The sequence below is a fragment of the Perognathus longimembris genome, chromosome 23, assembly GCF_023159225.1.
Source record: "Perognathus longimembris pacificus isolate PPM17 chromosome 23, ASM2315922v1, whole genome shotgun sequence".
NCBI classification, from domain to species: Eukaryota; Metazoa; Chordata; class Mammalia; order Rodentia; family Heteromyidae; genus Perognathus; species Perognathus longimembris.
In genome coordinates, this window is record NC_063183.1 from 27,457,413 (window position 1) to 27,477,574 (window position 20,162).

General features: G+C 45.0%; 1 protein-coding gene across 1 annotated transcript in view; it reads left to right on the top strand.

Annotated features, from left to right (window-relative positions):
- The window catches only part of Atp8b4 (ATPase phospholipid transporting 8B4 (putative)), a 135,516-nt gene extending 115,577 nt beyond the window's left edge, over window positions 1–19,939 (top strand). The window contains exons 27-32 of the mRNA XM_048331703.1: window positions 604–827; window positions 9,400–9,483; window positions 12,186–12,431; window positions 16,126–16,264; window positions 18,741–18,871; window positions 19,588–19,939. Coding sequence (XP_048187660.1) covers window positions 604–827; window positions 9,400–9,483; window positions 12,186–12,431; window positions 16,126–16,264; window positions 18,741–18,871; window positions 19,588–19,869 — 1,106 coding nt within the window. The 3' untranslated portion in view covers window positions 19,870–19,939. The remainder of the gene's footprint in view (window positions 1–603; window positions 828–9,399; window positions 9,484–12,185; window positions 12,432–16,125; window positions 16,265–18,740; window positions 18,872–19,587) is intronic.
- The last annotated feature ends 223 nt before the right edge of the window (window positions 19,940–20,162 follow it).

A 20,162-nucleotide genomic window follows, 5' to 3' on the forward strand; every position in this document is an offset into this window, starting at 1 on the left:
GTCACCTTTGACTATTTGCAGACACAGTAGCTGCCATGTAGTTAAGAGGGCGGGTGGCGGCAAATAGTAACACGTGGGTGAACCTGTACCTTCTGCCATGTAGAAGTAATAAAACTTGATGCCAGTGGCTGAACTTTCCTGAATCCAATTTCCTCTTATGTACAGCTAGGGTAAACAACTACTGTATTTCATGAACATATGTAAAAAAACAGAATTGCTCTAGTTAGAAGGCTTCAATAAAGAAACGACTCAAAAGATACTGAGTACCAGCCAGGCACTCTCTAGTGGCTCATGCCTGTAATCCTAGCTATTCTAGAGGTGGAGATCTGAGGGTCCTGGTTGGAAGCCAGCCTTGGGCAGGAAAGTCTGTGAGATTCTTATCTCCTTAGTACTGAAAAAGCCAGAAGCAGAGCTGTGGTCAAGGAGGAGAGCACAAGCCTTAAGCAAAACAAACAAACAAAAACCACCACCACCAACAACAAAAGCAAACCTGAGGTATAGAGCCAAGGCCCTGAGTTCAAGCCCTAGTACTGGAAAGCAAAAAAGAAAAAAGGGCATAGTGTCTTTTTTCTGGGACCCAGAGCGTTCTCTTCTCTGTCATAGGTGCTCATATTGGCGTTGGCATCAGTGGCCAAGAAGGACTGCAAGCTGTCTTAGCCAGCGACTATTCATTTGCACAGTTCCGGTATCTCCAAAGGCTTCTGTTCGTTCATGGGAGGTGGTCCTACTTCCGGATGTGCAAGTTCCTATGCTATTTCTTCTACAAGAACTTTGCATTCACCCTTGTGCATTTCTGGTTTGGTTTCTTCTGTGGATTCTCAGCACAGGTGGGTAAAATGTACTTTGACATCTACCAGATCTCATGACTGAAAAATGATTCTTTTTTTCTTTTTTGCCAGTCCTGGGTCTTGAACTCAGGGCCTAAGCACTGTCCCTGGCTTCTTTTTGCTCAAGGCTAGCACTCTACAGCAACAGCACCACTTCAGGCTTTTTCTGTTTATGTGGTGCTGAGGAATCAAACCCAGGGAAGGCTTCATGCATGCTAGGCAAGCACTCTACCACTAGGCCACATTCTCAGCAAAATGATTCTTTTTTTATGGCTGTTTATTCATGAATGAAGAGCATTTTTCTATGCCTGGTACAAGGGACAGTATTATAAAGGTATAACCGATAGCTGACTTGAGCTTTGATCCAGCCCAAGAAAAAAATGTATCTATTTATTTAGAATTTTCTGTATTTATTTTCTTACTTAGACTGTAACCAATAAGTACTCTTTTCCATACTTAAAAGAAAACATTTTATTGAAATGTTTCGATGTGGTGACAGGTAAGCTGTAAGGAGATTTTAAAAACTGAAATCTCAGAAATTCCAACAAGAAATGTGGAGGTATCTTTTATGGGAAGATTAGTCACTTGAACACGTTGAACGGGCCTGGTTTGAGAGTAAATATGTTTTTAGTTAGGGAGAAGTAATTGGTATTTTGATCTCAAAGCTATTTTGATGGCAACTTTTCAGTTAAAAGTTGGTCTATGTGATGTAAGTAGCAAATAAGTAAAGCTAGCCAATTAGTACATTTAGGATTCTACTTTTAGATGTACAAGTAGCTATTTTAATCAGATGTACAAATTCTACATGTTTTACTCCCCTTTCTCAGGTTTTATGGTTTTTCTGGCGCATTTCACATTTTGTTATAATTTGTATCCTGTAACAAATTGTTGTAATTTTAGTTGTTTCTTTTTAAAATAGTTTTGTCTTTTGACTATTATACTAGAGAAATAATTGATTTACCTATCATTATGGTTTGGTTTTTAACAGCATACTTTCTTTTCCCAGGAGTTTATAGTTTCCTGTGTTTTCACGTCAGTGATAAGCAACCATTTCCATCCCTTCTCCTTTTAGTTTGAACTGCCTCTAGGATTTCTTGTAAGCAGCTCTAGTGGTGGTCCACACTTGGCTCTTGTTTGAGACTTGATCATTTCTTCATTTTTGAAAGACAAGGCTTACTATGTATAAGTATTCTTGATTGCTAAGGATTTTTTTTCTTTGAGAATTTGAATGAATTGTTTCTGCTGAGGAATCCACTATTGTTCAACAGGGGTGTCCTTACATTTGATTTGCTTTCTCTTGCTCATTTCAACACCTGTTTAACCCTTTTTTTTTTTTGCCCCCAAATCCAGGGCCTCATGGCTGCTAAGCACATACTTTGCACCTGAGCTATGCCTCAAATCCTTCTCTTTAACATTTAACAATTTGATTGTGTTGGGTCTCAGTGTGGGTTCCTTTGGGTTCATCTTTGATGTTCTCTGAGATTCCTAAATTGGGCTATTTCCTTCCCTAGGGATGGGAAGTTCTCTGCTGCTATTTCTTTGAGTTTGTCTTCTGGCCATTTCTTTCTACATTCAGAATGCATAAGTCACGCTACCTGATGCTCTGTCAAGCTAGCCTGGAGACAGCACGTCCTAAGCTAGCTTCACTCTAGTTAGGCTTTTTTTCCCTCTTGCCAACCAGTGTGGCATCGGGTTGGGTGGTTGATTTCTAGTGACCTGCCTGTGAGTCTCCTGAAAATTCCAGGTTGTAGTTCACGTTTTTAGGACTTTTCATTCAGTACCTCTCTGCCCTTGTGATTGGTTTGGGACACACTGGAAAAGAATGTTCCTGGGAGGGAACACACTTTTTTTTATTTGCTAGGTGACCTGTCTGGGAGAAACAGCTGGCACACAGAACAAGAAGTGTAGGTCTTTTATTTTATTTTTTTGCCAGTCCTGGGGCTTGGACTCAGAGCCTGAGCACTGTTCCTGGCTTCTTTTTGCTCAAGGCTAGCACTCTACCTCTTGAGCCACAGAGCCACTTCTGGCCTTTTCTATATATGTGCTGCTGGGGAATTGAACCCAGGGCTTCATGTATATGAGGCGAGCACTCTTGCCACTAGGCCATATTCCCAGCCCAAGAAGTGTAGGTCTTGTGGAAGCCTAGAGTCGTCGTCCTAGCCAGGAGTCTGAGAGGTTGTCAATGTAGCTTTTGAATTTTATAGAGAAGGAACCCACATATCCCAAAGAGCTGAGAATCAGCGGTGAGCATAACTGAGACTCAAAACTCTCTCCTCTGGGGGTTGGAGGTGTGGCTTACATGGTAGAGCACCTGCGTAGCGAGCACCCTAGGGCTTTAGTTCAAACCCCCAGTACCACTAAATCTGATTTCTCCTTTAGTTCTCTGTCGACTCTGGTGGATACTGCTCAATTTAACAGGAACTTAGAAAAACTAGGCTATACCCTTTGTGTTTCCCTTTTACACATCTTCCCTCAATTGATTCTTCCCAAATCGACAAATGTTTGCTTTATTTGGAATCTGAAGGAGACACATCCAGAACATGCAGCCCCTTATGACTATGCAAAGGAAAATGGACTCCCTCATCAAGAGAGAGCTATCATCCCCGGTGGTGTCTTCCACAGATTAGTGATAAGGATAGATTTTCCCCTGGGTGAATGGCCTTCTACCATCATCGACACGCTAGAGGCCAACTTCTGCTAGCAAATACTCCAGCTGCACTGCCTCTGCGGCATAATAAGTACAGTCTGTCCTGATAAGATTTCCAACCAGATTTCTGGTATAGAGAACTTTGGATCGAGGTCAGATATGTCTCCACATTGAGCCACGGACCCTTTATCTGGACACACTTTGACTACGTCTATTCTTGAAGACGTCATGATTTCCATGCAGTCTATTGTAAGTCTATGCTCATGATTCTTACCTGTAACCTATTACAGAAGTTAACTCTGTCTTCAGCAGTTCAATAAAGATGAGCTATTCCCTGCCAAGATAGAGCCAGGAAAAAAAAAAAGATATCGAAGCCCTATGTAGAAAATTCACATTTGAAACTATGCAACTACTGGCATGGAATGCTTGTGAGATGATATTATCTGATGACAATTTATCATTGTCAGCGAGATACAGGGCTGTGTATTTTTTTTTTAATTTCTGCTGTGATATGGAAGCAATTATTTTGTCAAGGCTGGAAAAAAAGTTTAACTCTGTCAAACAATATCAGAAAACTCCCAGTGAAAAGTTTGGAAAGAGTGAGACTGATCTTAAGGCGTTGCTACCTCTGGGGATGCAGTTACCTGTGACTCTGTTTCTCTACCTTCCCAGGGCAGCCTTCCAGATGTGCAGTGTGGGAAAGCCAGGGTGGGGCTGGGTCCATCCGGCTCGGCTATTCTTTCTGGTTCTCTCTAGTGGGTTTCTGCTAATGACATAAATGAAGGACATATGGGCTAAAGCTGAACACCTCATATATATTCCACAATGTGTTTTCTTTAAATGGCAAATTTTTGTAAGGCCAGAAAAAAAGATCATTGCACAGATTTCCTCTGCCACACACAGCAAAATGAGGGCTTTGTATCTCCAGGGAGGTAGCTCATGCATGTTACCCAAACCAGGAGATAGGTCAGTGGTCACAGCACAGAAGGGCTGTGTAACTTCTGAGGAATCTTATTAAGGTGTGTACACACGTGGCATTCTATAAACAGGGGGTGGAGGGGAGGTTCTGTTCTCTAAGCTGTTTTTAGATTGTAATTTGTCACTGTGGTGTTTTGTTCTCTTACTTTGTCTAAGCTGGTTGATAGGGATGATAAATTGCTCCCAAGGAGCATTCTTTTAACAGGAAAGCAGGGAAGCTGGAAAAATGCACAACTCCCCTCTTCCCTTTATTTCTGATCCATGAAAAGACACTTACAGGTTAGTGCTAACGCATAGAGCGTGGCCTTTCTCCCTCAGTCTGAAAAAGAACAGAAATTCAGAAGGGGGACAGAAATCTTGGAGGCAGAAGTGGTATAGCTGCCCAAAGGAGTAGAGGGAGCCTGAAGAGAGAGAGAGAGACAGAGAGAGAGAGAGAGACAGAGACAGAGACACAGAGACTCCTATTTCTGTGAACAATTTGTGTCATGCTAGATCAGAGCATGAACACTCAGCCAATCTAAAAGAGAAGGGAGAAGGTGATGGGATATAGGTTTGTTCACGCTTTAATAGTTGATTCCATTGTTTTAGTGTTGTTTAAATTTATTTATTTTTGTTTTGCTTTTTTTTTTTTTTTTTTTTTTTTTTTTTGCCAGTTCTGGGGCTTGGACTCAGGGCCTGAGCACTGTCCCCGGCTTCTTTTTGCTCAAGGCTAGCACTCTGCCACTTGAGCCACAGCGCCACTTCCGGCTTTTTCTTTCTTTTTTTAAAAATTAATTAAATTTTGTTGACAAGGTGTTGTGCAAAAGGGGTACAGTTGCATAATAAGGCAGTGAGTACATTTCTTGTGATATCTTACGCCCTCGTTTTTCTTTCCCTTCCCTAGATCAGGTAGGCATATTTTAGTGTTTTTGTTTGTTTTTTCAGCCTTCTTTCCTGGCTCTGTCCCAGTTCCTGGACCCAGTTCAGTTTTGATATGCTTTCCGATATCCCAGCCATACCCTCGAGGAACTTTGTAAATGAATACCTTTGGGGTAAAAGTATTCCAGGCAGGGAGCACTGACTCCTGGGAATGTCCCAAGGGAGAATCGAACCTGGGAAGTTGGAGAAAGCCCTGTACAGGCGAGAGTGTTGAGGAGGTGAGGTTACTCTAGCGGCAATGAGTGATGAAGGACGTGGCTCTTTATTCCAGGGAAAATGGGAAGCCATTGAAGTGTTAATGCCGAAAACAATCCCAGCCTATAAGAACTGTATTTATTATTTGTTCTCAACTATTATTTGTTTCAAGGAAAAATGGCATTTCAGGCCATCTTCAGTCATCTTTGGGGTACAGATATGATCTTTAGATTTAAATAGGCAAAAAATTAGGGTGGGGCAACATGTATTCATAGTTACACATTGTCTCAGTTATGGGTGTGGCTTTGTTGATCATTTGATCAACAGAGAAGGGCACAAGAGAATCTGTTATTGCTGTCCTGGAGAGGCTCTGATATTCTCCTCCTTTCTAGAAGCTTCCTCTATCCCTCCTTGTAAATATGGTGTGGGTAAGTACCGTTCTTCCTGGACTACTTAGACCAGGACAGATGTCCTACAGCAAAAGCAGCTTTTAAGAACATATTATAATCTCAAAACCTCCTCTCTCAATATGTATCTGAAATGAAAGTAGAACCGGGTGCCAGTGGTTTATGGTGTAATCCTAGTTACTCAGGAGGCTGACATCTGAGGATTGCAGTTGGATGCCAGCTGGAAAGTTTGTGAGACTGTTATCCCCAACGAACTACCAAGAAAGTCGCAAGTGGAGCTGTGGCTCAAGTGGTAAAGCAATAGCCTTGAGCACAGAGGGGGAAAAAGAAAGATGCCATTGCCTTATACTTTTGGAAAACGACTCGGCATGGTAAAAGACAACTGGGTTTTCACATCTGCTTCCATCGGCTGTGGTAGTGCAGGTCAGGCACACTCCTGAGGGAACGAGGTGAAGAGAAAATAAATCATTTGTTAGGATTGCTATGGGAATAGCTGTGATATTATGGATTCTGCCCAGGTAGACACCTTCGTATGGAGATGGGACATTGGCAGGCTTCTAATCTTGATGCAATTCATCTGCCCCGCCCCCGTCTGTTGATTGGCAACTGTTAAGAGTACTCACCTCCTGATTGGTTAGAATTCAGTGAGTTCATATCTAAAATACTCCAAAGGTACAGAATAAGTCTTCGGTTAATATTAGCTTTTTATTTTTCCTTGTGTTTCTGAGTGGAAGCAAGCAGCTCTTCCAATAAATTGGAAACATTCGTTGACACCGAATCCTGACTTCCACTTCCCGCGCTGCCTTGCTTCGGTTGTGAAATTAGGCTTCAAGTCTGGGTGCCAGTTGACAGAGGCCGCTGTCAAGTCGTTAGACGGTTCAATGCCAGCCAGTCTGCGATGAGCAGGCGCTCTAGGCCACACACCCATTGCTACTGGAAGGCTTGCTGTGTTATCGCTTCCCAGCTTCTTTCTTCATCTCTTCTTGAGAGGGTAAGCTTGGGCGGTGGAGGAGGCAGAGGGTGAAGAAGGGATTCGATGATGTCGGGGCTCCAAGACCTCAGGTTAGCCGCGTTCTTCCTCTTCTGTTTTCCAACGGCACTCAGGTATTGATAAACTTGGGGAAAGAAAGAAGCCATCATCAGATGAAGTGTGTGTGTCGACTCTTCCGCTTTGTTTCCTTTCCACTGGGGGTGAAGATAATTTCTGATCTTGTCTTCACGTTGGAATTACTTGGGGAAAAATGAAAACGGAACGTACCTACATTCTACCCCCTGAGATGCTGATTTAATTGGGCTAGAATGTGCCATAGACCTCCCCAAGTCATATTGAAAAAATGTCACATTTTTTTACATTATAAACTATAACAAATCTACCAAAAAGTACTTAATTCATAAATGCCAGCTCAGCAAACTGTGATAAAGTGAGCATGCGCTCACTTTAGAGGCCTGCTTGCCGGAACCAGCTCCCCAGCTTTATCGAGTCACACCGTCCCCCTTGCTTTTCCAAGTCGTACCTCTTCTGTCTAGAGGTAACAATTACCCTGATACTTTATAATCATTCTCTTGAGTGGTTTTATACTTTCATGAATTGTAAAAGATGGATCCCTCAGCAGCATGGCAGAGATTTGCATGCTTTTGTGCTGGATTGAAATGGAGTCCTGCTTTTGTGCCTGACTTCTTTTTTGCTCTTCTTTCTTTTTCTCGCTCCATGTCTATCTGCCCGCCTGTCTATCTATCTATAGATATATGACTAGATAACTGCTCACATATAAATTATATGACATGTGATCATTAAATAATGGCTAACTACAGTCGTTATTAAATTATATACTCATGTGTGTCTGTATTGCTTAGCTTTTTTGTTGCTGTGGCCAATACTCAAGAGAAACAACTTCAAGGAGGAAAGAGGTGCTTTGGCTTGCTGCTTCAGGGGTTGTCGCCATGGTCAGCTGACTCCATTGTTGTTAGAAACAATATGGGGACCGGACCTGGCAGAGGAAAGCTGTTCCCATGGCAGCCAGGAAGTAACAAGCAGTCACAGGAAGGGCCAGGCTAATGGACACTTTAGTGCCACCCCCCAGGTATTTCCTTAACCTTGTCCAACTTTCTATAGTCTCACCACCACTCGTACTACATTCAAGTTTTGAATCTGTGGATTTAACTACTCACTAGATCAGAATCTTTGTGATCCGATCTCTACATAGAGGTGTGCTTTACTCCTCTCCTAGGTGTCTCTCAGTCCAGTCAAGTTGATCATGGTTAGCCAGGGTGATATTTTTATTTGACTTTTGGAGTATAGCTATAAATCCCTTCTTTTTGTTGTTGTTGTTGTTGTTGGTTGTGGGGCTTGAACTCGGGACCTGGGTGCTGTCCCTGAGCTTCTTTTGCTCAAGACTAGCCCTCTACCACTTCCAGCTCTTTTGGTAGTTTGTTGGAAATAAGAGTCTCATAGACCTTCCTCCCTAGGCTGGCTTCAACCCTCAGATCTCGGGCTCCTGAGTAGCTAGGCTTCCAGACATGAGCCACTAGAGCTCGGCTTCACATTTCTTAATCTTTATTTATTCACTTTTAGGTCTAGATTCTGCATAGGAGAGCAACCATGTGTCATCTGTCTTTCTGAATCTGGTTCATGTCACTTAGCATGGGTGTAAAGGGGAGTTGTTTGGTGGGGGAGGCAGATATGGTCAAGACACATTGCAAGCATGTATGGAAATGCCACAATGAAGTCTTTTGTACAGTTGATATATTCTAATAAAGACAAAGTGATAACAGTAAACAAACAAACAAACACCAAATGCGTCTGATCCTATTGTCACTCCCTAGAATCTAGTACCTGGCACCTTATGATTTCTCAATAAATATTGAATGAATAAGGCAGGAATGAGATCAGAGTGACAGAATGAGCCATGGTTAGGAGTTGAAGACTTTGGTTTTCATTTTATCTGTGGCTCTGCATAGAAAATCTTACAGTTTTTCTTCCCACATCTCTGTGTACTCATCAGTAAAGTGATATATGGTGCCGTATTGACTCACGTGAGGCTCGTATTTGTATTTCCCTCTGAAGATGTTAGTAGATCTTTTGTTTTATCATGGAGACCCGGTACCTGGCTTGTTAAAAGCCACTGAACGCCTAGAGAATGGGACAGAACCCACCAGAAGGACCTGGAGTCTTCCACATGTCCAGCATTGTGTTAGGTGTGAACCTGTATCATGTCATCTCCACTGTCATTCTGAGAGAGGGGATGAGCTCCCTTCAGTGAACAGAAGATGGAAATTTACATAAATGCAGCATTACACAAAGAAGCAGAATACAGGAGAGAGTTCCCATTGGTCTGGCTCCAGAAGCTAACGTTCGTCTACTGTCGAAATTCGAGTTCTTGAACCCTACCAGAGGATGGTATTGCTCACTCGTGCTATTTCTTTTCAGACTGTCTATGACCAGTGGTTTATCACTCTTTTCAACATTGTCTACACATCGTTACCTGTGCTAGCCATGGGGATTTTTGACCAGGTATGTACCCTTCTCTATCTTTACATCTTCTTAAACCTTTTTGTTTTTTGGAGCTCCCCTGCAGAAGACAAGATTCATAGAAAGAGCCCTAGATGCACAGATGTTTTAACAGCTGTTGCACTGGTGACAGACTCTTAAACTATGGCAACTATTAAAAGGCCTACAAAGCCAAGTACTGATGGGTCAAGCCTGTAGTCCTCGCTACTTGGGAGACTGAGGTTGGGGAGGCCCAAAGGTGAGAAGGCCAGCCCGGGGAAGGAAAGTTCCCAGGACTCCTTCTCTACTGAGAGCTGGATGCGGTGACACACCTGTTACCCCCGCCTACAGGAAGCCTACTAGGTGGATCTCAACACCTAGGCGGCTGTCCAGGGAAGAAAGGAGATCCTATTTCAGAAACATCTGGCAAAATCAGGGCTGAAGGTGGTAAGCATGCCTGCCTAGCAGGTGTCAAGCTCTGAGTTCAAACCACAGTCCCCTCAGAACAACCAAGGCCTCAGCACCAGTGTCTTTTGGTTTATACACTGGAAAATGCTACAATTGCCTCTCTGAAGGTTTGTAGAGTCCCCCCGTCCCCCACCCCCCCCTTTTTTTGGACAGAAAATCAAGGAATGAGGTAGCACTACAGAAAGCCAGTGTGTACAGTAAGATACACATGGCCAGCCCAACCCCAGAACATACCAAGCCATAAAGATAAACGATCTTAGACTCATGTCCAGTGTGTCTGGGGGGGGGGGGCTGGAGGGGACTGGTTATGACGATGGTGGCTTCTCTGTACCAGTCGTGCTTTGCAAAGGGGCTAGGCGTGAGTCTGGCTGTCTCTGGGGAAGTCGGAGGCTAGTCAATGGAGTTTCCGTGGCACAAAATAGTGTGTTATTTTTAAACGTGTGGGATTTTTTGCGGGGGGCGGGGTATTTTTAAGGAGACCTGATTTTGTCCCCACGGTTCTTAGACCCGTTTACTAGGCCTCAGTTTCTGGCTCAAAGCCGTCGATTGCAAAATATCCATCTTCACGTTACGGGTTCCTTCCCTCCTCCTACCCTGCTGGGTAGGAGTCCGCTGCAAGTCTCCCTTCTCCTGCGGAAAAAGGGCGCCTTGTGGCAGGCATCTCGTGCGGAAGTCGACAAAAAGGAACTTCTGGAAGACCTTAGGTGTAAAGGAGTCAGCACGTTGACTTCCAAGTGACCGTGTTTACAAGTGTTCCTTTTCTTGGTGCTTTGTCGCCTCCTTGAATGTGGAATGAAATAACAACAATGAATCTCTGGGAACAATGAATTTCTGGGAAAGCATGGTTATTGTGCAATTCCCTCCCCCCCCCCCCCAAAAAATAGTAATAAGACTCATGATTGTCATGAAGTTGAATGCCGGTGCCTCTCCTTTCCTGCCTTGTCGGTTCTGGCCCTTGCAGGCTCCCAGGGCGAGGGAGTACTGTGCTAGGCGGGCCTCAGCACTCAGCTGCGGGCTCCTTCCTTTGCTGAGGTGGGAGCCAGGCTTTGGAGGTTCAAATCCATGTCCTCACACCACGCACTTGCTACGTGACAGAACTAAGCCTCACACCAGGCCTCTTGGCTTTGGACTTGCTATATTCCTACACTGTTAAGAGTATCAACAGTATCTTATTTATTTGTAGCTGTGGAGGCATCGGTTGTGACTTAAGGTATAGTACAAGAACGCTTCTCCTCTACCCAGTCTTTATTTTATTTTCTGTCAGTCATGGGGCTTGAACTCTGGGCCTGGGCACTGTCCCTGAGCTCTTTAGCTCAAGGCTAGCACTCTTACCACTTTGAACCCCAGCACTACTTCTGGTTTTCTGGTGGTTAACTGGAGATAAGAGTCTCATGGACTTTCCTGCCGGGGCTGGCTTTGAACTGCTATCCTCAGATCCCAGCCTCCTGAGTAGCTAGGATTACGGGCGTGAGCCACCAGCGCCCGGCTTTCTACCCAGTCTTTCTGATGTTCCTAGTGGTTGATTATTGTTCTTTGTTGGTTCTTGGTGTTTCTCCGGGCTGGCTTGAGACATGTGGGAATCCTAGGTTGGTCCCTAGAAATTCATGCGCACATCAAGTCCAAATCCCTTGGTTTTCCCACGACCCGCACGGTGCTAAAAATGCAGCTTTCCATTTCTTGGTCCCAAACGCTTCGCGATGGGTACTGAATCCTCGATAAAGCACTTAGGTCCTAAATCTTGTCTTCCTCCCCCTCCTTCAATCCCAGTTCCTGGTTGTCCATTCGGATGCTGTAGCTCTTTGCTGCCACCTCCTGGTCACTACCATCCACTGCGTTGGCCACGAACTCTTCTTGATCCATTGGTGAAAAAGTGCTTGGGACCCCAGGAGCATGAATTTCTTGGGAGAGTCTGTAGCCATAGTTGGCCTGCGGGGAAGTGTAGAGAAACAAGTTTGGATTGAATTCCAAGATCTGAGTTCAAGTCAAGTCCTGCCTCTGGCTGTTTAAGACCTACGCGGACCTCTAGTGCAGTCTCCCTTGAAGCCGCTAGGTCCTTCCCTGTCTGTAACAGAGGGTTCATTTCATCCACCTCTGTGTTGTTGTGGGAAAGGAAGCCAGATAATGACTTGTCCTGGCCCAGCGAGCGGTACATAACAGGCAGGCTAGGAAAAGCACTCGCTGTTTCTGGAGACAGGGAATCCAGAGTGTCTCTGACTCTTCCTCAATGCTTCTCCTCTGAAATCCCACTCTGTTTACAGGATGTGAATGACCAGAACAGCATGGACTGTCCCCAGCTCTATGAACCTGGCCAGCTGAACCTCCTTTTTAACAAGCGTAAATTTCTCATCTGTGTGGTCCACAGCATCTACACCTCGTTAGTTCTCTTCTTCATCCCCTATGGGGCCTTGTACAACATGGCTGGAGAAAATGGACAACCTATGGCTGACTACCAGTCCTTTGCAGTCACCATGGCCACTTCTTTGGTCATCGTGGTCAGTGTTCAGGTAACCCTGTTGAGCGGCTCAAAGCTGATGAAATTCGGAGTGATGGTTACTTTTATTTTTTTCCTGCTTGTTGGTTGTGTGTGTGGTGGTAGTGGGGAAACATAATCCTAAAAGTATACTAGGTTTTCCTTTACACATTTTGAGATTTTAAAAAAATGAAGCTATACTATAAGCGACCAGATTTGGGAGGTGTCTATAACCATCATGTTTGTAGGAATGTCACAGTCACCTCTTTGGGTCGGGTGTAAAGAGAAAGACTACAGGTGTATTTCCTTCTTGTGCTTGAAAACAATAACAGCTACAGCTGAGTGCCAGTGGCTCACGCCTATAATCCTGGCTACTCAGGAGGCTGAGATCTGAGGACTGTGGTTTGAAGCCAGCCCAGGCAGAAAAGCCCCCAGGAGACTCTTAGCTTCTGTGACAACCACTCAAAAACCAGAAGTGGTGCCGTGCTCAAAGAGCTAGAGAGCTAGCCTTGAGCAAAAGAGCTCAGGGGAAACACCAGGCCAGGCCCTGAGTTCAAGCCCCATGACTGACAAAGAAACAAAAAACAAGACAAACAAACAAAACCACCACAAAATAGTGATATTAGAAAGAGAAAAAAATTACTAGGATTTATAAATAATAACTTTAGGTTTTAAAGTAAGATCTACAGTTTGACACGCACGATACTTCTGTGGATCGTGTGTCCAGATCACAAACTGAGAGCAATTCTTCGGGTAGGGGTGATTGCTGCTCCATTGGCCTTCTTTCATGGGTGTCGTAGAGCTGGGTTTCAATTCCCTTTTGAATACCAGTGGTGCTGAGCTAAGAGTTCAAAACACACTTTTGGTAGTACTTGTAGCAGTCATTGTAGCCTATTTTATTTTGTGGGCTTCTGATTGTTGAGCCAACTCTTAAGAATCTGTGGAGCTCTTTGTTGACAGGAAGGTGTGTTTCCAGTTCTCCTAAGGAGACTGTGTGTGTGTGCGCGTGCACGTGTGTGCGTGTGCGTGCGTGTGTGTGTGTGTGTGTGCGTGCACGTGTATGCACGCACACTGTGACATCAGTCAGTCAATTCCTCTCCAGGCTGGGTCTGATCCTTGGGCTCTGAAAGATGATGTGAAAGTTAGTAGCTGAGATAAAAGACCAGTCGGAAGGAAAAAAACAATTTGAAAACATTCTTCCAAGTGTCTGATGTATTAGTAAGCTAATAGATTATCTGGGAAATTTGTAAAGACAGGCAGGAAAGGTGTTTAGTAAATTGTTCTTCACAATTGATGTATTTAAAGAAAAAACTACTGCTGATATTCCTACATTCTTAACTCTCTTTTTTTCCTCCATAAGTTATTTTCTAGATAAGCAAATCATTCTATATTTTATGTTTTTCTACTAACTTTCTATTCAAGAAGTGTTTTTCCCATAAAGCACACAGTTCTTGTTTTAGTTGGCTGGCATGGTGAAACTTCTCCTTTCCACGAGCCAGGAGACCACAGAAACAATCCCACTTCACAAAACAAAACAAAACGGTGCCCACTTTTTTTTAAATGACAGAATTTTGCATCCCTCTCATTTGGAGCTTTTGAGAGAAACGATTTAGTATTTCTTTCTCTGCATGATGTGAAGATGATGTCTCCATTCTCTCAGGGAATTCACACCTTAAGCCTTGCCTCTTTTCTGCCACAGAGGAAAAATCAGATGGCATGTAATTCTTTAAGTAGCTAGATCGTCAGAACCTAGGCTTGACCTCGGGGTCTCCCCCTCTAGCTCAGCTGCTTGCTAGCTCTTGCTCCGCCACTCAAGCCATGCCATGATCCTGTTTGCCTGCTTTCTTACTGATTCATTAGAAATTAAAAATCCACAGGTCTCCACTTGCCCAGACTAGAATTAAACTGTAACCTTCCAGATCTCAGCATTCGGAGTGGCTAGGATTATAGATTTGAGTCACCATTCCCCACTCATTTTGTCTCACTTTTATCACTTGAGCTACTTTTTGCTGTTTTTTTGTTTTTTGTTTTAAACTGGGGTCAAAAGAACCTTGCTTCCTGAGCTGACCTTTGAATCTTGATCCTGAGTTACTTGATCATTGGTTCTCAGCCTCCTGACTATTATAGGTATGAGTCACTGTTGCCTAGCACTGTAGCAAATGTGATATGAGATTCTCTTTCCTTTGTAAGAAATATATTCTGTCTAAAAGTGTTACATTCTTAGAGTTTTCAAATGTTACCAGGACATATCTATTTTTTATTAATTAGACTAGGACTTAGGGACCTCTTTCTATCTGAAAGTCTATGTTGTTTTTACAAGGCAGTTTTCCTCTGTCATGTCTTTGTTAATTCTTTCCTTTTTCCTTTCTAAAATGCTATTTATTAATTGTGTATGGATTCCTGGATGTGACATCTATGAATCTGCAAACGGTTTTCAGTGTTTGCTCCCTATTGTGAGATTTTATTTCCATTTGTTTTAATTTGGTTTTTCTATTAAACATTTTAATTCAGAAATAGTAGGGACGGGGTTTTCTTTCTGGTCGAATTTCCTTTCCTGAAGAGGTCTGACGCCACCTTGTTGCTCTGGTGCTTGTCTGTCTCTTCTATTCCTTCTGCTTCCTTCAGAACCACCTGGTCCGTGAGTCCTACGTGAGTTTGGATTTTCCTTTGCCTTTTCTTCCCCCCTCACAGATGAGGCTATTCTTGTCCTTTGATGGGCGCCTGTGAACTGACAGGTGGCGGAAGACAAGAGCTGGAGACTTTGGGTTGCCTTTGCAACCAGATGAACTGGGATTCACACAGGTCTGGGTCAAGGCCTGGAGGGCAGAGGCTGTTTTTTCAGACCTTTGCAGTTCACCCCCCCCCCCCCCAGGCTGCCAGCATGCCTCTCTCCTGGGGCGACATTTTACAGGACAACAAACTACGAGTGGGATGAGGCTGTATACTTCCACATGTTGAGCGGGGTGCGTTTATTCTGACAGACAGACAAGAAGGCTGTGCACCAAGCTCTGGTAAAAACACAGACCCTCTTCACTAGGTCTCCTTTGGACAACAGCACCTCCTCCCCATTCTTCAGACAACACAAGGATTCACATGCACCAGAATTTTCCTTACGTCTTTCACTTACTGGAACGGAGAGATGCCTGTGCAAATGCTCTTTTCTCTTGAGTTTCAGGGCTAAAGTTTATTCGGATTTTTCTGGGTTATGCTTGGAGTCTTTTAAAGAAAAGGTCATAAAAATGAATTGGAATGTGTGTGTGTAAAAGATTATGTGTGTGTAAAAATGGTGATGTGGGTGTTTAGGTACAGATTACAAAGGGTTGCGCTTGTTCACTGCATTCATTTATTTTTTGGCAATAGAAAACATTTGAGAGGAATTTGGAAGGTGATTTCAAGTTATAAGACCATTTTCTCCCTCTTCCCCCCCCCCCCCCCGCTTTCTTACAAAGCTTAATATTTTATCTCCCGGTGTCATCTCAACCTTGGATGATAGATAGAATGGCCTGAGGATCTAAAGTCTTTGGTCTAACAGAAACGTCAAGTTCAGTCATTGGTGTGTGTGTTGTGTGTGTGTGTTGTGTGTGCACGTGCATATTAGGGGAGAGATAGTGGAAGTGGCTATCATTGGTCCCGCAGCTAAATAATTGCCACCTGCTTGTCAGAGAGCAATTCTGGGGACAGAGCTCAGAGTAATCCCAAAGGCCTCATGCATTGGATTTTATTTACAGATAGCCTTGGATACCAGCTACTGGACTGTCATTAATCACGTCTTCATCTGGGGCAGTGTTGCTACTTATTTCTCCATTTTATTTACAATGCACAGTAACGGCATCTTTGGAATCTTCCCAAACCAATTTCCGTTTGTTGGTAAGTGACTCCTCCTGTCTAGCGGGGCCTGGTACCAGGTAGCCATTTGTCTTTATAACTCACTGGGTCTGGTGCAGCTGTAAATGGCCAGTGACCTCTTCCCCAGGGGCCGGGAAGCTGGGTCACTGAAGGCTTCCAGGAGAAGCATTTCTGTTGTCCTCACCAGACACAAGAGGCCGCTGTGTTAGCCACCCACAGGCTATCGAACTTTTGCTTTTATGCCACATTATTACTAATGTGTCTGCCAAAATTCCCCTACAGTACTTACTTGCACCAAAGTAAGAACTGATGCTGACGTCAGAGCCTTCTACAAATTTCTAGTCCAAAAGTGGCTCTGTGGTTAGCTAGACAAGGGTTCAAGGGCCTGCTTAGCAGACTGTGACACTGGGTGTTTGGACTTTGCCATGACTTAATGTCTTTACTTAGAAATGGGATGTTCATAGTACTTACTTTCATAGAAAATCTGTGAAAAACGAATGAGATAATACATATGAAGCACTTACCGTATCTTAGTACATAGTATTTAAACAATCTGTTGACTAATGAGGGTGAATATAATTATTTGAGAAACATGGCTTTCTTAAATGGGTTCCTGAAGATTGAACATTAGATTGGTGAGAATGGACCCCTAAAGTCCCTTAAAGCCTTGAATTCTGTTTGTTCAATGAAGAATGTATACCTGGGGTATAAAGCGAGTGCCCTGCATTGCAGTCCACATTTCAAAATGGTTCTCCTAAAATTTCCACAAGAAGGCTATGAATAGAAACCTTCTCCGAAGTTCTGTAAGGGGGGGGTGGGCCGGAGGTTAAGCAGGAAACAGACTTTCTGACTTTCAACAAAGTAGCAAGAAAGAAGAGACTGCCTCAGGTAAGATGAGCTTTGAGTCCCCTACCTGTGTAATTCAGTCAAGAGAGTCATTCTTAGGAGACTGAACCATGATAGAAGCATGATAGGAGAATGAACTATGATAGAACCAACTATGAGATTTGGCATTTTCCTTGGTGCCAAGGTTCCAAAAACTCTATTTCCCACTCCACGCACACAGACACTTACGAACCTTGTGTCTTGACCCTGGAAGTCTTTAGATTGTCCCACTCTTGCTCAGTATGTAATGTTAATGCTTTGTTTACCCAAAGATTCCAACCATGTAGAGATATGTTGGTTGCGAATAAGAATAAGCCAATTCGGAAAGAAAGACACTAACAATATATTTTTTTTTTTACCATTTTATTAACTTATTTGGGGGTTGCCAGCTTTGGAAGTTCAGCGTGTTATTGACGAGGGTCCTTCCAGAGCTGAGAGCGCATGCATCATGGCGCTGGAGGAAGTGGATTGCGTGGAGCCCACTCTTTCAGCGAAGCACGTGGCGTTCCAGGAACTAATCACTGAGCTGCAATGAGGCTGTACCAGAGTTAGATAAACCATGGGACCTGGGGGGGCGGGGGGGGGAGGGGAGAAAATCCTTTCCCTAGTAACCAACAAGCGTTAGTGTGGTTTCAAACTGTTGGATTCCCCCAGCCCTGCCTGAGTGGTGGTCAGCTTCAATGAGCTCAAAAAAATGTGTTGTTTTTTTCATTTTGCTTTTGAGTTAAGTGTGTTTGTGCCCCAGTGGTGTTCACTCTGGAGCACTGATATAGGAGTCCGGATAGCTGCAGGTATCATGAGAGACCCCTAGAGAACCGACAGGGCCTGAAGTTCATTTGGCTGCTATTTAAGCAGAGTGTGTATCTTCCCATGGCGTTTGTCTGACTGGCTTCCTGAGCCAGTTTCCTCGACTTCCTATTCTGCCCTCACAAAGTTGGTATGAAGAGCAAGTTCAGAAACCGGCTCCAGGCCTGGGGATGCCCTGTTAACCCTCGCACGGTGGATGGCCGCCCCAGTGGCCTCTTCACAAACACCAAAGCCTCCTACCTGGCCAGCTACACCCCAAAGAGACAGCAACTTCTGGGCGTTCTGGGGCTATTGTTTTGGAGTTTCAGAGGCTGACACTATAGCAAGGCTTACCTTGTGTTACCATTGTGCCTGCACCGGAGGAGTGTTTATGGCGGACTTTTATTTTTTTATTGTTATGATAAAGGTGAGGTACGGGGGGGTTACATAAATAGGGTAAGGATTACATTTCTTTTGGACCATGTCACCCCTTCCCCTTGCAGTTTTTCCCTCCCACCCCACACTATAGTTCATTTTCCACAGTGTCCAGTGGGTACCACTGCCGCACTGTGATATCATTTTTATGTGCTTTTTAAAGAACAAGCGGCAGCTTTGTAGCCAAGGGATACTAAGGCTGGAAGAGAGAACTGAACCTGTGGGCAAGGCTGGCTAGAGCGCGGACCACAGAGTACTTAGCTCAGAGCACTGAAGTTCGCCATGCTGCCGTCATGAGCGCCCTGTCAGCCAGGACAGCACCCAGCCTTGTTTCCTCAACCCCCTTGCAAAGAGTCTATTAACGGTGCCACCCGTTTCTCCGCCGCCACAGGAAACGCACAGCAGTCCCTGAGCCAGAAGTACATCTGGCTGGTCATCGTGCTGGCCACGGTGGCCTCCGTCATGCCGGTGGTGGCCTTCAGGTTTCTGAAGCTGGATCTGCAGCCCACGCTGAGCGACCAGGTGCGGGCCTGGGGTCGAGGGCGGGGCGGGGTCTCCCTCCCCTCCCCTCTCTATGCCCACCCTCTCCCCAACTCTCTCCGCTCCCCCCTCTTTTTACCTCTCCCCACCTTTCTCCCCTCGCCTCTCCTCTCTCCCCCACTCCACCTCTCCCCCTCCCTTCTTCTTCCCACCCTGTCTTCTTCATGCACGCCCCCCCTCCTTTTCCCCTCCCTGCCCCCCCCACCCCCTCCCTCTCCCCTCTCTATGCCAACCCCTCTTCCCACCACTTCTTTATGCTCTCCCCTCTCTCTCCCTCTCCCCCAATCTAATGACTCCCTCTTCCTCCTCCCCCCCTTTCTCTCTCCCTTCACCCCCCCCCCCCTTCCTGTTGAGAGGGAACGGTCCTAAGCAGTTCTGTGCTGTGTCTGGATGGAGATAGTAGAAACCCTTTCCGGATGGAAGTATGCTCCTAGCCGTCTAGAGGCCCCGAGTTCGGGGAGGGGGGAGGTGCTCTTATATAATCAAGGTGTATGAGATGGAGTCATTATGAGATGCTATCCAAATATGTCACGTTTGATAGTTTCTCAGTAGGGACGACAACGGATTGGATTTGGAGTTGTAGTTGGGACTTCCCGGTGTGGTGGAGGCAAGCACCCTGCCACTGCAGTGTGATTGCCACTGCGCACGTGGGGCCTGGGGTTCGGGGCCTCATCCCTGCCCCGCCTGCTCCTTTCCAGATCCGCCAGTGGCAGAAGGCGCAAAGAAAGACCAGGCCTCCAAGGAGCCAAAGACCCCAGAGCCGCAGGTCGAGTTCACGAAGATCCGGCTATGCTTTCGCTCACCAAGAAGGCTACGGAGAGCTTATCACATCTGGAAAAAATATGCGCCCCAAAGGGCCACCCCCCACATCGGGGCTGGAAAGGAGGCCTGAAAGTAGCCTGAGCTGGATGGAAAACTTATGTAAGAAAACCACAGACACCGCGAGCAGCACTAGCCAGGAGAAACCAGTGAAACTGTGAATCCAGAGGAATCGGAACCACAGGGTTGTCTTTTCCCATCAGCCCGAGTTGGGCTTCAGCTGCTTGCGCGAGGACCGGGCGGGGGGCAGACAGTCACCAGTGCCTGTCACTTTGGGCTGTACTGGCCGGGCCAGCACTGTGATTTGGTGGACCCAAAGCCTCACAATACAAGTACAGATTTTTTTTTATCAACCTAGACACCAAGTGATACACACTTCAGAATCTTATTTATGGAAAAAAAACACCTCCAAACCCATGTCTATCTGCGTATAGACTGCATGGCGTCTCGGGTA